The sequence below is a fragment of the Leucoraja erinacea genome, chromosome 7, assembly GCF_028641065.1.
Source record: "Leucoraja erinacea ecotype New England chromosome 7, Leri_hhj_1, whole genome shotgun sequence".
In the NCBI taxonomy this organism is placed as follows: domain Eukaryota; kingdom Metazoa; phylum Chordata; class Chondrichthyes; order Rajiformes; family Rajidae; genus Leucoraja; species Leucoraja erinaceus.
The window spans coordinates 27,492,464-27,511,219 of record NC_073383.1 but is presented as its reverse complement, the minus strand read 5'-3'; the positions used below and the strand labels follow the sequence as shown (position 1 = coordinate 27,511,219).

Below are 18,756 nucleotides of genomic sequence, written 5' to 3'. Positions count from 1 at the left end.
ACTATTAATCATTAAAATATTAAAATTACACAAGATCTTGAATTTGTTAAGTTATAAAAGCGTGATTCATGTGCTTGCTTTTGTTATATTACTGCAAAATCTGGATTGGTTTCCAGCTCATCTGGATTATTTTGGACGAGGAAGACATTAAGAACCGTATGCATTGAAATGCAGGCTACATATTTGGAGTAAAATATATTTTATGAATGAGTCTTTTTAACAATATAAATTCCTGCGTCTCAGATGTACCAATTTGTTTTTTACACCTAATCTCCAAAGATTAAAACTGTACCCAGGACATAGCCCCAGATATTTACTATAAAAAATAGTGATATATATTATACTATATACTACTACAGATCCACCTCCATCCAAGGGGCAATGATGGGGTAATCGGTAATTAATATATTAGTCTATAAAATTGGGTTTCAATATTTCCATTTCAATATTCTACTTCTATTTTTAGATTTATATTTTTTTTTCAAGCTGTATTGGGCAATTAAATTGTAACACTAAATATGTAACATTAACAATGGAATAAATACAAATACAAAGGTTTAGTTTAGTTTACTGTATTGTCACGTGTACTGTGCACATGTACTTTTGTTGCGTGTTAACCAATCATTGGAAAGACAATACATGATAGGGTGCCAATACATGGGACTAGTGTAGATGAGGCATTTGGTCGACAAGGGCAAGTTGGGCCAAAGGGTCCGCTTACGTACTGTATGACTATGACTTGGATTGAATTTTTTTGTATTATCTTAAAACTTGGAGGAAAAAAAACTAAATGTATTTTAAATTCAAGCGCAACGTTTTCTTGAAATTAAAGGGGAAAGCAAATGATGCAGTACCACACTAGATTATATGGTAAGTAAAGTCGACTTTACTATTTACTGCTATTTAACCAGCTGGGAGTTATAACTAAAGACCTGGGGTTTAGAGGTCACCCTGACTATTGCATCTGATACTGGTCGGAAACACCAGAGATAGCAGAACATCTTGTCCTGACCATTTTTTTGCGGCACAGTGGTAGAGCTGCTGCCTCACAGCGCCAGAGACCCGGGTTCGATCTTGACCTCTGCTGCTGTCTGTGTGGAGTTTACACCTTTGCCCGGTGACCTCCAGTGGGTTTCCTCCAGGTGATTCATCCAGGTTAATTGATCTCTGTAAATTGCCTCAAATGTGTTGGGAGTGGATGAGAAAGTAGGATAACATAGACTTAGTATTCAGATTCAGATTCAGATTCAATTTAATTGTCATTGTCAGTGTACAGTACAGAGACAACGAAATGCATTGTCGATGTATGGCGGGGACACGGTAGGCCAAAAGGCCTGTTTCTATGTTGTACCTCTCAACTTGATGATTCAATTGGTGATTTCAACATTGAAAGGCAACAGTGGTTATTAATTTGGTGTACAAATAAGAGATAATTTAGTGCTGGATTCCTCCAAAGAAAGAGGCAACATTCAGAGGCCTGAGCTGGATAGGGTGCAGAGAAGATTTGCGAGGATGTTTCCAGGACTTGAAGGTCTGAGCTATATGGAGAGGTTGAGCAGGGTAAGTCTATTCCTTGGAGTGCAGGAGGATGAGGGGAGATCTGGTATACAGAATCTTGAGAGGAATAGATTGGGTAAACAATGCATCTCTTGCCCTGAGTAGTGGAATTGAGAACCAGAGGACATAGGTTCAAGGTGAGGGGAGAAGATTTAATAGGAACCTGAGGGGTAACTTTTTCACACAAAGGGTGGTGGGTGTCTGGAACGTGCTGCTGGAGGAGGTAGTTGAAGCAGGTACTCTCACAACGTTTAAGAAACATTTAGACAAGTGCATGGATAGGATATGTTTAGAGGGGTATGGGACAAATGCATGCAGGTGGAACTAGTGTAAATGGGGCATGTTGATCGGCAAGTTGGGCCGAATGGCCTGTTTCCAGGCTGTAGGACTCTATGACTGGCAAATACTGGATTTGTTTTCTGAGAAAGAGGTGGTATGTTTCAAGGTGCAGTTTTCAATGATGGTTCAAGATACAATCCACAATGGATCTGTCATTTCAATGTTCACTGTTAGCCCAATCCAGCTACAGGCCACATCGCTGATAGAACGAACTTAGCCCACATTTGTTTTATTTATGTTTTAGTATTGAGCAGTCGTTTTTCCCAATCTTAATTTCTCGCTGCCAATTTAACATGTTTAGACTACCTATCTGCATCAGCAAGTATGGACAGGAACTCACATTCAGCTCCTTATAAAGAAATGCAGAGCACAACTGGAAAAAAGGTTTGAGGTATTTGAAGAGTGAATCTAATTCCTAGTACCTCACAAACACTGACATACTCTAACTTTTGTCTCAACATCCAATTACCCAGTTGTTATCGGCACAGAAAATTCACCTGATGTTTGAAGTCCAGTGTCACAAACCGTGAAGTGACACTAGCCATGAAGGGCACAAGAATTATCGGTGAACATGCCACTCACCATGAAGTCAATGTTGTTATCTTCATTTCGGAAATGCTCCATTAACTTTTCAAACCGATACTTTTCACCACATACCTATGGTAAGATAAATGTTTTAATAAGCAGTTACCAATAAGCAATAAGTCAGAAGGCCCAAACCTGATGGTACACAAGAGGGCGCTGTGTGTGAGACTGACAGTATGCAGCATTTAGAGGAGTTGCATGTTTAGGACAACCATCCTTTTTTCTCCAGAGATGTTGCGTGCCCCACTGAGTTAAGGGCCTGTCCCACTTGGGCGTAATTTGCGCATCACGCAGATGGCACACGAAGATTTTGTACATTCCAAAATCCTGGGGCGCAGCGCGCAACCGCTTGTCACTGCCTACGTCATCACGCACGCATCACGTGCGCGGCACAAAGCGCGCGTCGTGCATCGTGACGCGTAAATTATGACGCATAAATTACACGTAAATGACGCCCAAGTGGGACAGGCCATTTATTCCAGCAATTTATGTGTATTTTGGGTATAAACCAGGATCTGCTGTCCTTCCTACACAGCGTTTCATTGAATGTTGGTTATTCAACTCAAAATTGATAGCTATTCCTGAAATGCACAAAAATAGTTAGAGGACATGTGATCCAGATTGTGGGTTATTGGAACTATGTCGAACACAAAGTGTGGGAGTAACTCACAGGTCAGGCAGTACTGCCTTTCACTCTTTGCCTCTGCCAATAAATGCCAGTATCAAGCATACTTTCTCAAATACTTTATTAAGTATTGCTAACTTCAAGGATTTGTGAATGAGAACTACAAGATCCTTCTATGTAGGAACGAACTGCAGATGCTGGTTTAAACCAAAGATAGACACAAACTGCTGTGGGACAAGCAGCATCTCTTGAGAGAAGGAATGGGCGACGTTTCGGGTCAAGACCCTTCTTCAGACCCTGAAACGTCACTCTTCCTTCTCTCCAGAGATGCCACCTTTTGTGTCAATCCAAGATCCTTCTGTTCCTCCGCACTTCTTGGTCTTCGAATGCCTTTTTTTAAATTTTGGACAGCCATTCTCATAGGGGCAAAGATTTGAGATCTATGATATGACTTTTCAGAATTATTATTGCACTAAGTTGCAACTCTCACAGAGGGTGGTGAATCTCTGAAATTCTTTTCCCTGATATGGGCGTGACCACTAGAGGGTATCTGAAGAGCGGTACAAACATTTTTAAAAGATCTGACAATCGAGGGCTATGGGGAACTGGCAAAGAAGAGAAGTCAAAGCCATGATCATGTTCAGTGCAACACAGTGGCGCAGCAGTAGACCCACTTGACTTTGTCAACAAGAAGGCAATCTTACCTCCTTGAAATTATCAAATGCTAGTAGGATTATTTCATGTCCTCCTCTGACAAGACAAACAGCTGCCAACAGTTCCAAGACCAGCGCCTTTGTTCTACAATGACAATAAACAAGACCATTAACAGCATGTGGATAAACAAAATGCGGGTTACACCAGTCTCTTTGTACTGGACTTAGACTTCTATCCAGAAGCAACGATGTTTCATTTTGGCATTGATTTTTTCCCCAAATTCGACAAAATAATTTTTTTTTAAACATAAGCCACAAATAAATATATCATTTGCCTAACCACAAGATGCTTTGACGGCTGTGTTCAAGGTCTCCATCAGGTACGGAAGATGATGTAGTGTCAGCGCTTTAGCTCACATTAAGAACAAAGGGGGGCACAGTGATGCACCGGGTAGAGCCGCTGCTTCATAGCGCCAGAGTCCCAGGTTCTATCCTGACGCTGTGTGTGGAGTTTAATTGGTACACTTGACAATAAAAGACCTTTAAACCTTCGAGTTTGCACGTTTTCCCTGTGATTTCCGGATGCTCAGGTTTCCTCCCACATCCCAAAAACGTGCGGGTATGTCCATTAATTGGCCCTCTGTAAATTGTCGATAGTGTATGGGGAGTGGAATAATATAGAACTAGTGTGAACAGGTGGATGGATGATCAGCGTAGCCTCAGTAGGACGAAGGGCCTGTTTCCACGCTGTATTTCTAAACTCTAAACAAAACCCCATCTATTAAATTTAATCTTCAGTGTTCAATCTTGGCCCTACGTTGATACGCCTTGTCTTGATAAACGGATTTCTTTGCGATGTTGACTTTCAATGTTTCCTTGCAAGGAATAGCTCACCAGAGATTGTAATTGTCACATAAATTGACAATTTGGTTAAAAATTGACAAATTGGTGGAAATGTGTCATCCTCGATAACAATCAGCACGGGAGCACCTCAAGGCTGCATGCTCAGCCCCCTGCTGTACTCACTCTATACTCATGACTGCGTAGCCGGACATAGTGCAAACTCCATCATCAAGTTCGCCGACGACACCACTATTGTGGGACGTATCACTGATGGGGACGAGTCAGAGCATAGAAGTGAGATCGACTGATTGACCAAATGGTGCCAGCACAATAGCCTGGCCTCAACACCAGCAAAACCAAGGAACTGATTGTGGACTTCGGAGGGGGTAGGGTGGGGACCCCCAGTCCCGTTTATATAAACGGGTCGATGGTTGAAAGGGTCAAGAACTTCACATTCCCGGGCGTGCATATTTCCGAAGATCTCTCCTGGTCCCAGAACACTGATGCAATCATAAAGAAAGCACATCAGCGCCTCTACTTCCTGAGAAGATTACGGAGAGTCGGAATGTCAAGGAGGACTCTCTCGAACTTCTACAGCTGCACAGTAGAGAGCATGCTGACCGGTTGCATCGTGGCTTGGTACGGCAACCTGAGCGTCCAGGAGCGGAAGAGGCTGCAAAAAGGTGTAAACACTGCCCAGTCCATCATCGGCTCTGACCTCCCTAACATCGAGGGGATCTATCGCAGTCTCTGCCTCATAAAGGCTGCCAGCATCATCAAGGACCCACACTATCCTGGCCACACACTCTGCTCTCCGTTGCCATCAGGTAGAAGGTACAGGAGCCTGAAATCTGCAGCATCCAGGGTCAGGAACAGCTTCTTCCCCACAGCTATTAAACACTTCAAACAAACTCTGATCTATAACAGCCTATTGCACTTTATCTGTTTATTTAAATATATGTGTGTGTGTGTGTGTGTGTGTGTGTGTGTGTGTGTGTGTGTGTGTGTGTGTGTGTGTGTGTGTGTGTGTGTGTGTGTGTGTGTGTGTGTATATTTTTTTTTTTTTGTGTGTGTGTGTGTGTGTGTGTGTGTGTGTCTATATATTTATATATATATTCTATTGTATATGGACACACTGATCTGATCTGTATTTATGCCTACAATATTCTGTTGTGCTGCAGCAAGTAAGAATGTCATTGCCCTTTCTGGGACATATGACAATAAACTCTATTGACTTGACTTGACTTCTGGCGCTCAAAAGAGGGCTGCATATTATTTTGGTGGATAGGGTTTGATCTAACACCCTCTCCCAACACAGTTAAGTGGGCCCATCAGACCTTTTCGAGATACAGAGCATTTCACTTTAGCCAGTCCCTTGCGATGGAGGATGATTGATTTTCTGGTCTAGTTCCATAAGTTTTTAGAACACTAATGAGACCACGAGTAAGGGCGGCACATTTGCTGCCTTACAGCGGCAGGGAACCAGGTTCGATCCTGACCAGGGGTACTGTCTGTATGGAGCTTGTATATTCTCCCTGTGACCGCATGGGTTTTCTCCAGATGCTCCAGTTTCCTCCCACACTCCAAAGATGTGCAGGTTTGTAGGTTAATTGGCTTCTGTAAATTGCCCCTGGAGTGTAGGAAGCGAAACTGGGTTAACATAGAATTAGCGTGGGAAATCAGAACTACCAGAGAAATCCCACGCGGTCAAGGGAAGAATGTACAAACTTCGTACAGACAACACCTGTAGTCAGGATCGAACCCGGGTCTCTGGCGCTGTTAGGCAGCAACTCTATCGCTATGGTACTGTGCCGCCCGCCCTTGGTCATTGTCAGCGATTCCCTGCAGGTTTTGAGCATACTCTGCCACCTTTTTCTCTGTCCGCTTGCCAATCCCTTCTTGTGACTGAACTCTGCTGTGAGTTTCTGTTGCAAGAAACTGGTAGCAGAGATGCAAACAATGTGGTTGCTCATGTGTCAACATGTGGGAACCCAACGTCCCTGGGTAACCAGGGTCTGAATGCTAGAGGTGTTTGTTGGCCACAGTACATTGATACTAGCTTGCCAATCCTAGCAGCGCTCTGAATAACCTTTCATGTCTGGGAGAGAAGGAATCACTCTGCGTGGTATACCACTGCTTTTTGGCACAATTCTGAGGTCTTGATCTTGAAGGACCTATGGATTTGTTGGTCCTGGGGGAGCAACTGGTGCATGGAAGGGCACGGGCAAATTTCAACTTTGCAATGGGTGGCACAGATAATTGAAGGTAATACCATCTCATCCTGACAGTACTCTGGCAAATCTCTTCTGCACCATTTCCAAAGTCTCCAATGAATTTCTTCCAATGAATGTTGTGCAAGGACAAAGATAATGTTAGGGGCAGCACGGTGGCGCAGCAGTAGAGTTGCTGCCTTACAGCGCAAGAGACCTGGGTTCGATCCTGACTACGGGTACAGTTTGTACGGAGTTTGCACGTTCTCCCTGTGACCATGTGGATTTCTCCGGGCTCTCCGGTTTCCTCCCACACTCCAAAGACGTGCAGGTTTGTATGTTAATTGGCCTCAGTAAAAATTGTGAATTGTCCCTAGTGTGTAAGATAGTGCTCGTATATGGGGATCGCTGGTCGGTACGGACTTGGTGGGCCGAAGGGCCAGTTTCCATGTTGGATCTCTAAAGTCTAAAGTAAATTAAATCCATTTATCAAGGTACAGTGGGGCCAATCAATAATTAACGATCAAACACTAAAGTTCATAATTATTAGCATCTTCACCATAATAATTTTAAATATTCATCCAAATCAAAAACGCTACAAAGCGTGAACAAATGTTCGTAGTACGTATTGCAATTGTTTTAAACCAGTACGTAATCACAGCGTGTTTTTCAAGTGGAAAGGATCTTACCTGGGATTTTTATTGTTCAGACTCAGTGCAATTTCATTGACAGCATTCGGATGTGACATGACCATGTTAAAGCCGTACTGTAATCAAAGAGAAAACATTTTACAACCAAGGAATAAAACAGAACTGATTTATTCCTCTACCAGACAATATCGTTTGAACAGACACAAGTATTTTTCAGTGACTATTAACGCATGGCAACAATGCAGGAAAATAACTCTTACGTCCAGCTCCAATTAACATAGTGTGGGAAGGGTAAGATCATACAAGGTCTTCTAAAACATTGACTGGGGGTCCCAATGGTAGTATTACAATACCAGAGCTGATTTCTGTAGGCCTTTCATGTTTATAACTTATATGGTCCATCATGTCTACTCTGTCATTCAATCATGGCTTCTCCCCATAACCTCTTGAGACCATTACTAAGCAAGAATCTGTCAATCTTCACCTGCAAAATATCCATTGACTTGGCCTCCACAGCCTCCCGCGGCAAAGAATTGCACAGATTCACCACCCTCTGACTAAAGGAATTCCTCCTCATCTCCTTTGTTGTAAAGCTCAAAGTTGGATCCAAACGTTTACCATCATAAATTATTAACTTACGAATTGAGAAACAGCTCTTTGTTGGAAGAATGGGCTCCGAAAACGCAGGAAATAGATGAGAACATTAAAAGATTTTCACAAAACAGAGGTGTAATGCTGAAGCTCTATTAGGCGTTGGTCAGGCCACATTTGGAGTACTGTGTGCAAATGTGGGCCCCATATCAGAGGAAGGGTGTGCTGGCTAAGGGGAGGGGCTAGAGGAGGTTTACAAGAATGATTCCAGGAATGAGTGGGTTAGCATATGATGAGCGTTTGACTCGCTGGAGTTTAGAAGGTTGAGGTGGACGGACCTCATTGAAACTTAGATTAATGAAAGGTATAGATGGAGTGGATGTGGAAAGGATGTTTCCACTGGTGGGAGAGTCTAGGACCAGAGGACATACAGTAGCCTCAGAATTAAAGGGTGCTCTTTTAGAAAGGAGGTGAGGAGGAACTTCTTTAGTCAGAGGGAAGTTAATCTGTGGAACTCATTGCCACAGAGGGCTGTGGAGGCCAAGTCAGTGGATATTTTTACGGCAGAGACAAATTCTTGATTCAAGGGTTATGGGGGGAAGGCAGGAAAATGGGATTAGGAGGCAAAGATCAGCCATGATTGAATGGCGGAGTAGACTCGATGTGCCAAATGGCCTAATTCTATTCCTATAATTTGTGAACTTGCGAAAATCAGTCGATAAGGTTTCTGATAACAAGTCACGTGCTCTCACACCCCTGCCATTTTATGATATCAAGCAATGAAACATATGCACGAGGAGCTTTGAGAAGATGCAAAGGCAAAGGGTGCGTTTCTTTTTCCCACAGAATGACGGACAACATAATTAGGGTGGGCACAGTGGTGCAGTGGTAGAGCTGCTGCCTTACAGCTGTGTTTGATTTGTTGACATTTTGAATACTTCTGGAAAGGTGGAAAGTTTCCAATACTTGTGGTCAAATGCAAGTCAAACCCAGCCAAACACTATTCAAATTCCACTTGGTGGACAAACCCTATGGTCAAAATATTTAGTACTTTAGAATCAAACTGCCTCCATGATTTGCTGAGCAGTGTGCCTGGAAAGTGGAAAACCGTGCCCAATTTCCTGAAGTGATGATTTGTTTTTTTCATTTTCATACTAGAGATACAGCTTGGAGTCCACACCAGCCATCAATCACCCGTTCACACTAGTTCCATGTTATCCCACTTTCCCGTCCACATGAGGGGGAATTTTGTAAAATCCGCAGGTCTTTGGGATGTGGGAGGAAACAGAGCACCTGGAGATAACCCCCGAGTTCAAAGAGAGAACTTAGAAACTCAGCACAGACAGAGGTCAGGATCGAACCTGGGTCCCTGGTGCTGTGGGGCAGTGGCGCTACCAGCTATGCACTCGTGTGCAAGATGAAAGGATCAAGGACATAGAGTTAAGAGGCTAAGCTGGGGAAAGAAAACTGACAACGATACAAAGTGCTGGAGTAACTGAGCGGGTCAGGCAGCATCTCTGGACAATATGGATAGGTAGTAGGGCAACACAGTGGTGCAGTGGTAGAGTTGCCTGAGACCTGGGTTCAATCCTGACTACAGGTGCTGTCTATGTGCGGTTTGCACGTTCTCCCTGTGACTGCACGGGTTCTCCAGGTCCTCCGGTTTCCTCTTACTCTCCAAAGACAACAATGTTTGTAGGTTAATTAGAGTCTGTAAATTGTAAATTGTCCCTAGTGTGTAGGAAAGTGCTAGCTTATGGGTGATCGCTGGTCTCCGCGGACTCGGTGGGCCGAAGGGCCTGTTTCTGCGCTGCATCTCTAAATTTTAAAGTGACATTTCAAGTTGGGACCCTTCTTCAGTTGCTACCTGAAACATCACCTATCTATATTCTCCAGAGATGCTGCTTGAGTTAGTCCAGCACTTTATGTCTGTTTTTGGAAATTGGCATCTGCATTTCCCTATCTAAGGAAAATTAACAATCAGGCAGGCTTTAAATAGGCCTGAAAATAATAATAAGAAGTCACTTCCTATCATTGTTCCTTTATACATCTACCTGCTTAACAAAACTGCAATTTACAAAGAAATCTGTGGACATGACATTTGCTGTAATATTGAACCGGAGATTTTTTTTAGAGTAGCCTGAAGTAATATGAGGAGTTGGTCTCACAAAGGGTACGGAGCAACCTAATAAACGGAACTAGGTCTCTCATTAATTAGTTGGAGCAGTGCCTTCACTTCACAGCCAACAGTTACAAAGGCACAGTGAAAACCTTGTAGTGTTCGGAGCCAGGGAGAGAACAAAGGGCCGGAGTACAGAAACAGAAAAACGTTTGTACTGTTTACCTGGTAGTTCATAATCGCACGCAAGCACATGATACACACATGTACGTCATCCTTCCTGCTCACTAATCTAGAATTCTTCAGTGTCCTTCGGCTTGGCAATGTATTAAACCTAGGGATGGATTACAGAAAAGTTATTTAAAACTTGCCAAATCAATACACACAATTGGAAACCAATACTGACAAAAGCTTGTGAATCTGAATAAAAAGCAGTGTACCCTCAAGTTAATAACGCTTGAAAAATTGATTCAATAACACTGCGTTTCAGGAATCAGACTAAATGTAGCTGTATCGATTTTTTGCACTTCCGAAACTAGACCACGTTGTGATTAAAAAGGTTTTAGATGACTTTGCAGATATAAAGGTGCATGCATTCCCGATGATTGATTGAACGATACAGCATGGAAACAGGTCGTTTGGTCGACTGAGTCCATGCCGACCATCGAACATGCGTTCACATTAGTTCTATGTTATTCAACTTTCACATCCACTTCCTACAAACTAGGGGCAGTATACATGAGCCAAGAGGCTACAGGCAAATTGGACCAGGTAACTTACAATCCAGTGGTATATTGAATTCTCGAATAAGTAACTTCATCTTACCGCTCCCCCTCTGTTCCCCCATCTCGCCGTGCCCCCTTCCTCCTCCCCCGTCTTTTATCCGTTCCACAGTTCTCCATATTGTTTCCCTCCTGAGGTCACACCAGCACAAGCCAACAATGGATCTACCAGACAACACCTTGCCTAAGGTCATTTGTGGCTGGACTGGACCTGATCTCGCTTTTCCTCCCCCTCCCCCTCTTCCCCCCCCCCCCCCCCCCCCCCCATGTAAACTCATAACATGCCTGATGGGAGAACCCAGACCCAGACGCTTGAGGGAACTAACTCACCAGAGCTCAGGCTGTCATTGCGTCTATTGCTGGAGCCCCAGAAAAAGGATCTTCGCTGGTCATAGATGAGATACGGACCCAAATGTGCTACCTCTATTCCAGACAGACAGCATGGATAAGACAGGTCATTTTAGACTTGACACACATATGAATGGTAGGGAAATTATTGGGGGGAAAAAAGTCCTGAGGGGCAGGATTAATCAATACTTGCAAAAGGCAAGGATTGATCGGGGATAGTCATATGATGGTGGGAGATAGACCCAGAGTTCTGGAATAACTCAGAGAGTCAGGCAGCATCTCTGGAGAAAAAGGATAGGTGATGATTTGGACCCTGACCCACTGAGTTTAGTTTACAGATACAGCATGGAAACAGGCCCTTTGGCCCACCGAGTCCATGCCGATCAGCGATCACCCCGTACACTAATACTATGTTACACACTGGGGACAATTTACACGGGCCAATAAACTTATGAACCTGCGCGTCTTTGGAATGTGGGAGGAAACCAGAGCAGCCGGGGAAAGCCCACGCGGTCACAGGGAGAACGTGCAAACTCTGTACAGACAGCACCCGTAGTCAGGTTCGAACCCAGGTCTGTAAGGCAGCAACTCTACCGCTGCGTCTCAATGCCGCTATACTCCAGTTACTGCCGTGTCTTTTGTTGTGTCTTTTTTTTTTGTAAAGCAGCATCCACAGTTCCTCATGTCTAAAGATTAAATGTAGATCAAGGCAGAATTGCGACAATGATCAACCAGATGTAAAATCAGATCTTGACTAAATTTTATTTCGGACTTTCCCTTTTGTTTGCTAAATGGATCCATATTTCAAACAGTGCAGACTTCAGCAGCTGTCTTCACGAAATGAGCTGTAAACCAATTAAGGTTAATCACCATTCAAGTTAATTATGTGTGTAAAGGAAACATTCTCAATCAAGCAAATACTTTAGACTACAACCAAGGCTTTGTCCCTTACGAGAAACATACATCCCATTTATTCAACACCTTAATGACAGTTAGCTCCATAGTTAGCAAATAATCACTTTTTGAAACATCATTATGGTTATAATGAAGGAAAATATAGGACAACCAATGTATGTACATTGTTCTTTTACTAACAGCGAGGTATTAACCAGGTGATTGTTCAAACAGAGAACAGAACTGCTCAGGAACAGGCCCTCTGGCCCTCAATGTCCATGCCAAGATAAACTAATCTCCTCTGCTTGAACGTGATCCATTTCCCTCCATATCCATGTGCCTATCAAAAAGCCTATTAAATTATCCTATCATATTTGCCCCCACCACCACTCCTAGCAGCGCCTTCCAGACACCCACCAGTCTCTTTGTGACAAACTTGCCTGCACATCTCCTGTATACATTACCCCTCTCATCTCAAAGCTATGTCCTGTGAAAGTTTACAAGGATTAATCCTTGACAGTTCCATGCTGGGAAAAAGATTCTGACTCTCTACCCTATCTGTGCTTCTCATCATTTTATGTACTTCTATCACATCTCTTCTCGACATTCCAGAGAAAACAATCCACGTTTGTCTGATGTCTCCCTACAGGTAATACCGTCCATTCCAGGTCAGGCAACATTCTGGTAAACCTGTTCTGCACCCTCTCTAAAGTTCCCACATCCTTCCTGTTTTCGTTCAATCAACGCTGTGCAAGAATAAGGATTATGTTCGGGGCGGCACAATGGCACAGTGGAAAAGTCTGGTGTCTTACAACACCAGAGACCCAGGTTCGATCCTGACTATGGGTGCTGTCTATACGGAGGTTGCAAGTTCCCCCTGTAACCACTTGTGTTTTTTTACTGGGTGCTTGGTTTCACACTCCAAAGACTTGCAGGTTTGTAGGTTAATTGGCCTTGGTAAAATTGTAAATTGTCCCTAGTGTGTAGGATAGTGTTCGTGCACAGGAGATCGCTGGTCCGGCATGGACTCGTTGGGCCGAAGGGCCTGTTTCCACACTGTATCACCCTAAAGAATCATTTAATCATTGAAGCTCTCTGGTAGATGACAACATTGAGTGAGCAAAGTACTGCAGAGTTTGCTTGGGATTTTTAAATCACGTCTCTGGAGTGGGACTGGAGCCCACGGAGCTAAATTTAATCTGGAGGTAATAAAACGGCCACATTCTTTACATCCACGGCTTGCATGCCATATGTCAAACTTTGTGCATGATTGTGATTGTTCCCACAGCAGTTTTAAAAACATTTATGAGGTACTTTTGAGGGCAAAAAAAAGTAGCGGTAAAACATTCTGGATGAAAGATTACACAGTGAAATAAATAAAAATAACATCAGTTCACTCAGGATTTAGCAAGTTCAGCTGTATGTGACGGGTCTTAAGTCTAACAAAGCAAAATACAAAGATATGAGATATGAGCGTATTGGCAGATAGGCAAAACATATTAATAAGGGCTGCTCAGTGGCGCAGCAATAGAGTTGCTGCCTTACAGTGCCAGACAGCCGGGTTCAATCTTGACTACGGGTGCTGCCTGTACAGAGTTTGTACGTTCTCCCTATAACCGCGTGGGTTTTCGCCGGGTGCTTCGGTTTCCTCCCACATTCCAAGGTTTGTAGGTTAACTAGCTTCCATTAGTCCCTAATATGTAGGATATCAACGCAATCTCGGTGAACCAAAGGGCCTGTTTCCGCACTGTTTCTCTAACAGGTATATCTCAGTACATGTGACAATAAACTAAATAAGCAAGCAGTGGTTAATAATTACATTAATTTACACTTATCTGGAAATAAGTATTCTTTTAAAGTGCAGAGAGGCATTAGTGGGGGGAAATGGGCCAAGTATAACCAACGTGAAATTAAAAAAAGTATCACATCAAAGGGAAAATCTTATGTTGTTGCCAAAAACAAGAGAGCCTGAGGGTTAGGAAAAAAATAGAATTCAATAAAGAACAAAGACTTTGATAAGGAAAAGTAAAGTAGAATATGTGAGAAATCAAATGTGTAACATAAAAATAAACCATGAAAACTTTGATAGATGTGTATAAAGGGATAGCTTAGTTCATTAATGCAGTCTTGCTAAATGAATAAAGAGACATCATTTGGGGATTTAAAGAAATTGAGAAAAATGATGCTCCAGAGCGGCACGGCCTTACAGTGCCAGATACCCGTTTTCCATCCTGACTACGGGTGCTATCTGTATGGAGTTTATATCTTCTCTTCGTGACCCACTTGGGTTTTCTCTGGGTGCGCCGGTTTCCTCCCACACTCCAAAGGTGTGCAGGTTTGTAGGTTAATTGGCTTTGGTAAAAATTGTAAATTGTCCCTAGTGTGTAGGATAGTGCTGGTGTACAGGGTGATCGCTGGTCGGCACAGATGAGGTGTGCCGAAGGGCCTGTTTCTGCGCTAAATCTCTAAACTAAACTAAAAGCTTCCCTAAACAAAAAGAGAGTGATACAAGCCAAGAATTGATCAAATTAATTGAAGGGTACAATATGGAAACAGGCCTTTCAGACCACCGTGTCCAAGTTGACCATCGATCACCCATTCACTCTAATTCTATGTTATCCCACTTTCTTACCCACTTCCTACACACTAGGGGCAAGTTATAGAGACAAATTAACCTACAAACCCACACATCTTTGGGATGTGGGAGGAAACCAGAGCACATGCAGGAAACCCACACAATCACAGGGAGAACATGCAAACTCCACACACACAGTTACCCGAGGTCAGGCGCTGTGAGGAAGCGGCTCTACTAGCTGCGCAACTGTGCCACCCTTCAGAGTGAATGAAGAGATAAGAATTAGCATTAATAAAAACGCTGCCTAAATTAATGGGACAGAAATCCAAGATATGGTCCAAAGTGCCTGTCTCGTGTTGTATCTCTAAACTGAAGGAAGCTAAACAAAGGCAGAGCAGAAGCAAGAGGATCCCTCTTCTACTTCTTGTCAGAAATATTAAAGCTCAGTTCTGCAGCAATATGTTTCTACTGAGCCACACGACATTAACTGTGGTGGCCAGAATAATATAGAGGGTCTTAGAATGAGGAAAACGGCCCCTTCAGCCCAACTTGCACATGCCGACCAAGGTGCCCATCTACGCTCGTTCCATATCCGTGTAAATTTTTCCTATCCATGTACCTGTCCAAATATCTTTTATAAGTCTATTAGAACACAAAGTGCTGGAATAACTCAGCAGGTCTGGCAGTATGGCTGGGGGAAATGGCTAGGCGACGATTCAGGTCAAGACCAATTTGAAGAAGGCTACCTGTGGAACGAGCAGTCGGAGTATGTATTTGAGGCAGGTACTATCGTTCGGTTTAAAGGACATTTGGACAGGTACATGGATATGACAGGTTTAGAGGGATATGGACCAAGGTATGGACTTTATGACTCTATCCAGGTTCTTTAGAGATACTGCCTGACTTGCTGAGTTACTCCAGCACTTTGGGTCCTTCTGCGTATTAACCAGCATCTACGGTTCCTTGTGTCTACCTATCTTTTAAATGTTGTTACGGTCCAAATACATCTGCTATTTCTATTACACATCTGGAATCTGATTCCAATACAGTGCATTTTCGTTAGAGGACTGGGAAAGCCCAATATCATGCCGTGTAAGTGTATTTTAGCTGAGTATGTTCTAGGCGGGCCACGCAATGCAGGAAACAGACATGCAATGACTTATCCATCAAATAAGTTAGAGTAGCCTGAAGGAACAATCCTGCGGTTTGCTGGCATCAGACGAGAATGAGTCAACGCATTCTGGCACACTGCTTCTCTTTAAACTCTGATAATATCCCCAATATGCCTCAAATCACTGCTGTATTTTCCAGCGTTTGACTTTTCCAGTAGTTCTGTACCATTAGAATGCTCTCCCAAACTGCCACTGTTTTACGGACTTCTTCATGGCAAGAGGCACAATCTTAATCAAGATTTCGTACAGCTATTCGCTTCCAGCTGTTTCACAAATCTGATTTCCTCCCAGTGCAGCTCAGTTTAATGGATTCAGATGGTCACCCATAAGTTGACTGCCTTCAAACTCTAGCTCGCCTACCTTAATTGTAGCGTTATCCTTGGAGCACAGGAGGATGAGGGGTGATCTGATGAAAGAAAGGATAGATTGGGTAAATGCACAGTCTTTGATGAAGAGCAGGGGAATCCCACAGTAGGGCGATCGAGAACCAGAGGACATAGGTTTACGGTAAGGGGGGGAAAATTTAATAGGAACCCGAGGGGTAACTTTTTTTACACAAAAGACGGTGGGTGTATGGAACAAGTTGCTGGAGTAGGTAGCTGAGGGAGGAACTATCACAACATTTAGGAAACATTTAAAAAGGTACATGGATAAGGTAGGTTTCGAGGGATATGGGCCAAACGCGGGCAGGTGGGACTAATGTAGAGGAGCAAGTTGGTCAACGTGGGCAAGTTTTTGCCGAAGGATCAGTTTTCACGCTGTATGACTCTATGACTCTATGACTCGGAGCATTACCAGCACTGTGAATAATACAAATTTACAAGTGAAGGAATTGAGACCCAGAAATTGTATTATGTTGCGTAATACTCTGATGCATTAATTTCCAATTAAACACAAATTAATCATGAGTAGGAAATCAGTACGGTAACCAAGACATCAGCGAGTTCCCCCAGGTTATACAATCATCCATTACGTTAAGTCATGGAGGGGTCCAGACACATACAATGTGATATAATAGGCTGTAAAACATGCCTGGGCACCACCTCCATGATGCTGAATAATGCCGGAAATGGGCCATGGACATTCAGTTCCTTATCCTCACCAAACCTGGTGCATATTCAGAAACTGGTCATAGAGTCATACAGTGTGGAAACACTCCCATCACCCCAACTTGCCCACACCGACCAACATGTCCCATCCACACTATTGCCACCCATCTGCGTTGGGCGGCGTGGGCAAGTTTGGCCGAAGGGCCTGTTTCCTTGCTGTGTGACTATGACTCTAAATCCATAGCTCCCAGAAAGTGGTGATGAAAGAGGAGTGGTAAAGAAGGCATACGGTAAACTTGCTTTCATCGGTCGTGGCAGTGAATGTAAATGATAAGATCAAGGCCCCTACCATCAATACAACAGAATCAGAGTGATGTGTGAATGCAGATGCTGCTTTACACCAAGGAAAGTCACAAAATACTGGAGTAAAACTCAGCGGGTCAGGCGGCATTTCTGGAGAAATAGGATGGGTGACGTTTCGGGCCGAGACCCTGCTTCAGACTGAGAGTCAGGGGATAGGGAAATTAGAGGCGTGAAAAGGTACAGAACAAATCATAGCCAGCACCAATGGCCAAAGAACCCACAATGGTTTGTTGTTGGCTGTGGAGGAGGGGATAATGAGACAGTACAAACAGTAAAGGATGACGAGAGTGGGGGAGGGACTGAGAGAGAGGGAATGCAAGGGTTACTTGAAATTAGAGAAATCAATATTCATACTGCTGGGTTCTGTGCTAGAGTTTAAGGATAACGGAGGTTGGGATTGAAGCTGGTTCTCTGGCGTTGTGAGGCAGCGGTTCTATCAGCTGCACCGTCAAATAATGTTACAAAAGCAGCTCGTATTTAGTTGCCAATGGGAGATCACGTTGTTATCATTGTAAATCCTGTCCTTGCTGATAAAATGGAAGAGTTCAGTCATGAGCTTACCGTAAGGTCGAGTGCCTGGAAGACCGTGACAAACTATTCCCAACGGGTGATGGTAGATTACTGCCCCGGTGTAAATCCTCAATGGAGCGGCTCCACGGTTTATTCTTGTCCATTGCATTCTCCACGTTATTCTCCATACTTTCATAATCAAACCTGAACACGTTTTGGAACAAAACACATTGCTTATTCGTCACATGGCCACCATCAATATGCAGAAGACCATCAATCTTATATTCCATATTGTATGGAAAACGTTGCTCCTCAGATCCCTATTAAATCTTTCCCCTCTCACCATAAACCCATGTTCTCTGGTTCTTGATTCCCCAACTCTGGGTAAAAGACTCTGTGCATTCACCCTATCTATTCCCTCATGATCTTATACAACTCTGTAAGATCACCCCTCAGCCTCCTGCGCTCCAAGGAATAAAGTCCTAGCCACTAGTCTGTTGATACAACATGTACAATCTAATCAAGCAGATAGAACGAGCTGCCAGGGTAAGTAGTTGAGGCAGTTACCTTAACAGCACTTTCAACGGATCATAGAACAGTACAGCACAAGAACAGGCTCTTCGGCCCACAATGTCTGTGTCGAACATAATGCCAAGACTAACACTAACCAGCCTGCATATAATCCATATCCCTCCATTCCCTGCATATATATATATATGTTCAAGAAGGAACTACAGATGCTGGAAAATCGAAGGTAAAATCGAAGGTAAAATCGAAGGAAAATCGAAGGTGGTCTGAAGAAGGGTTTTGGCCCGAAAGGTTGCCTATTTCCTTCGTTCTATAGATGTTGCCGCACCCGCTGAGTTTCTCCAGCATTTTTGTCTACCATAT

At 43.4% G+C, this 18,756-nt stretch overlaps 1 protein-coding gene across 1 annotated transcript in view; it reads right to left on the bottom strand.

The window, feature by feature from the left end:
- Nucleotides 1–18,756, bottom strand: part of fmnl2a (formin-like 2a) — a 217,613-nt gene that overhangs the window by 45,668 nt on the left and 153,189 nt on the right. Inside the window, 5 exon segments of the mRNA XM_055638074.1 lie at nt 2,479–2,553; nt 3,811–3,904; nt 7,502–7,578; nt 10,398–10,506; nt 17,917–18,069. Coding sequence (XP_055494049.1) covers nt 2,479–2,553; nt 3,811–3,904; nt 7,502–7,578; nt 10,398–10,506; nt 17,917–18,069 — 508 coding nt within the window.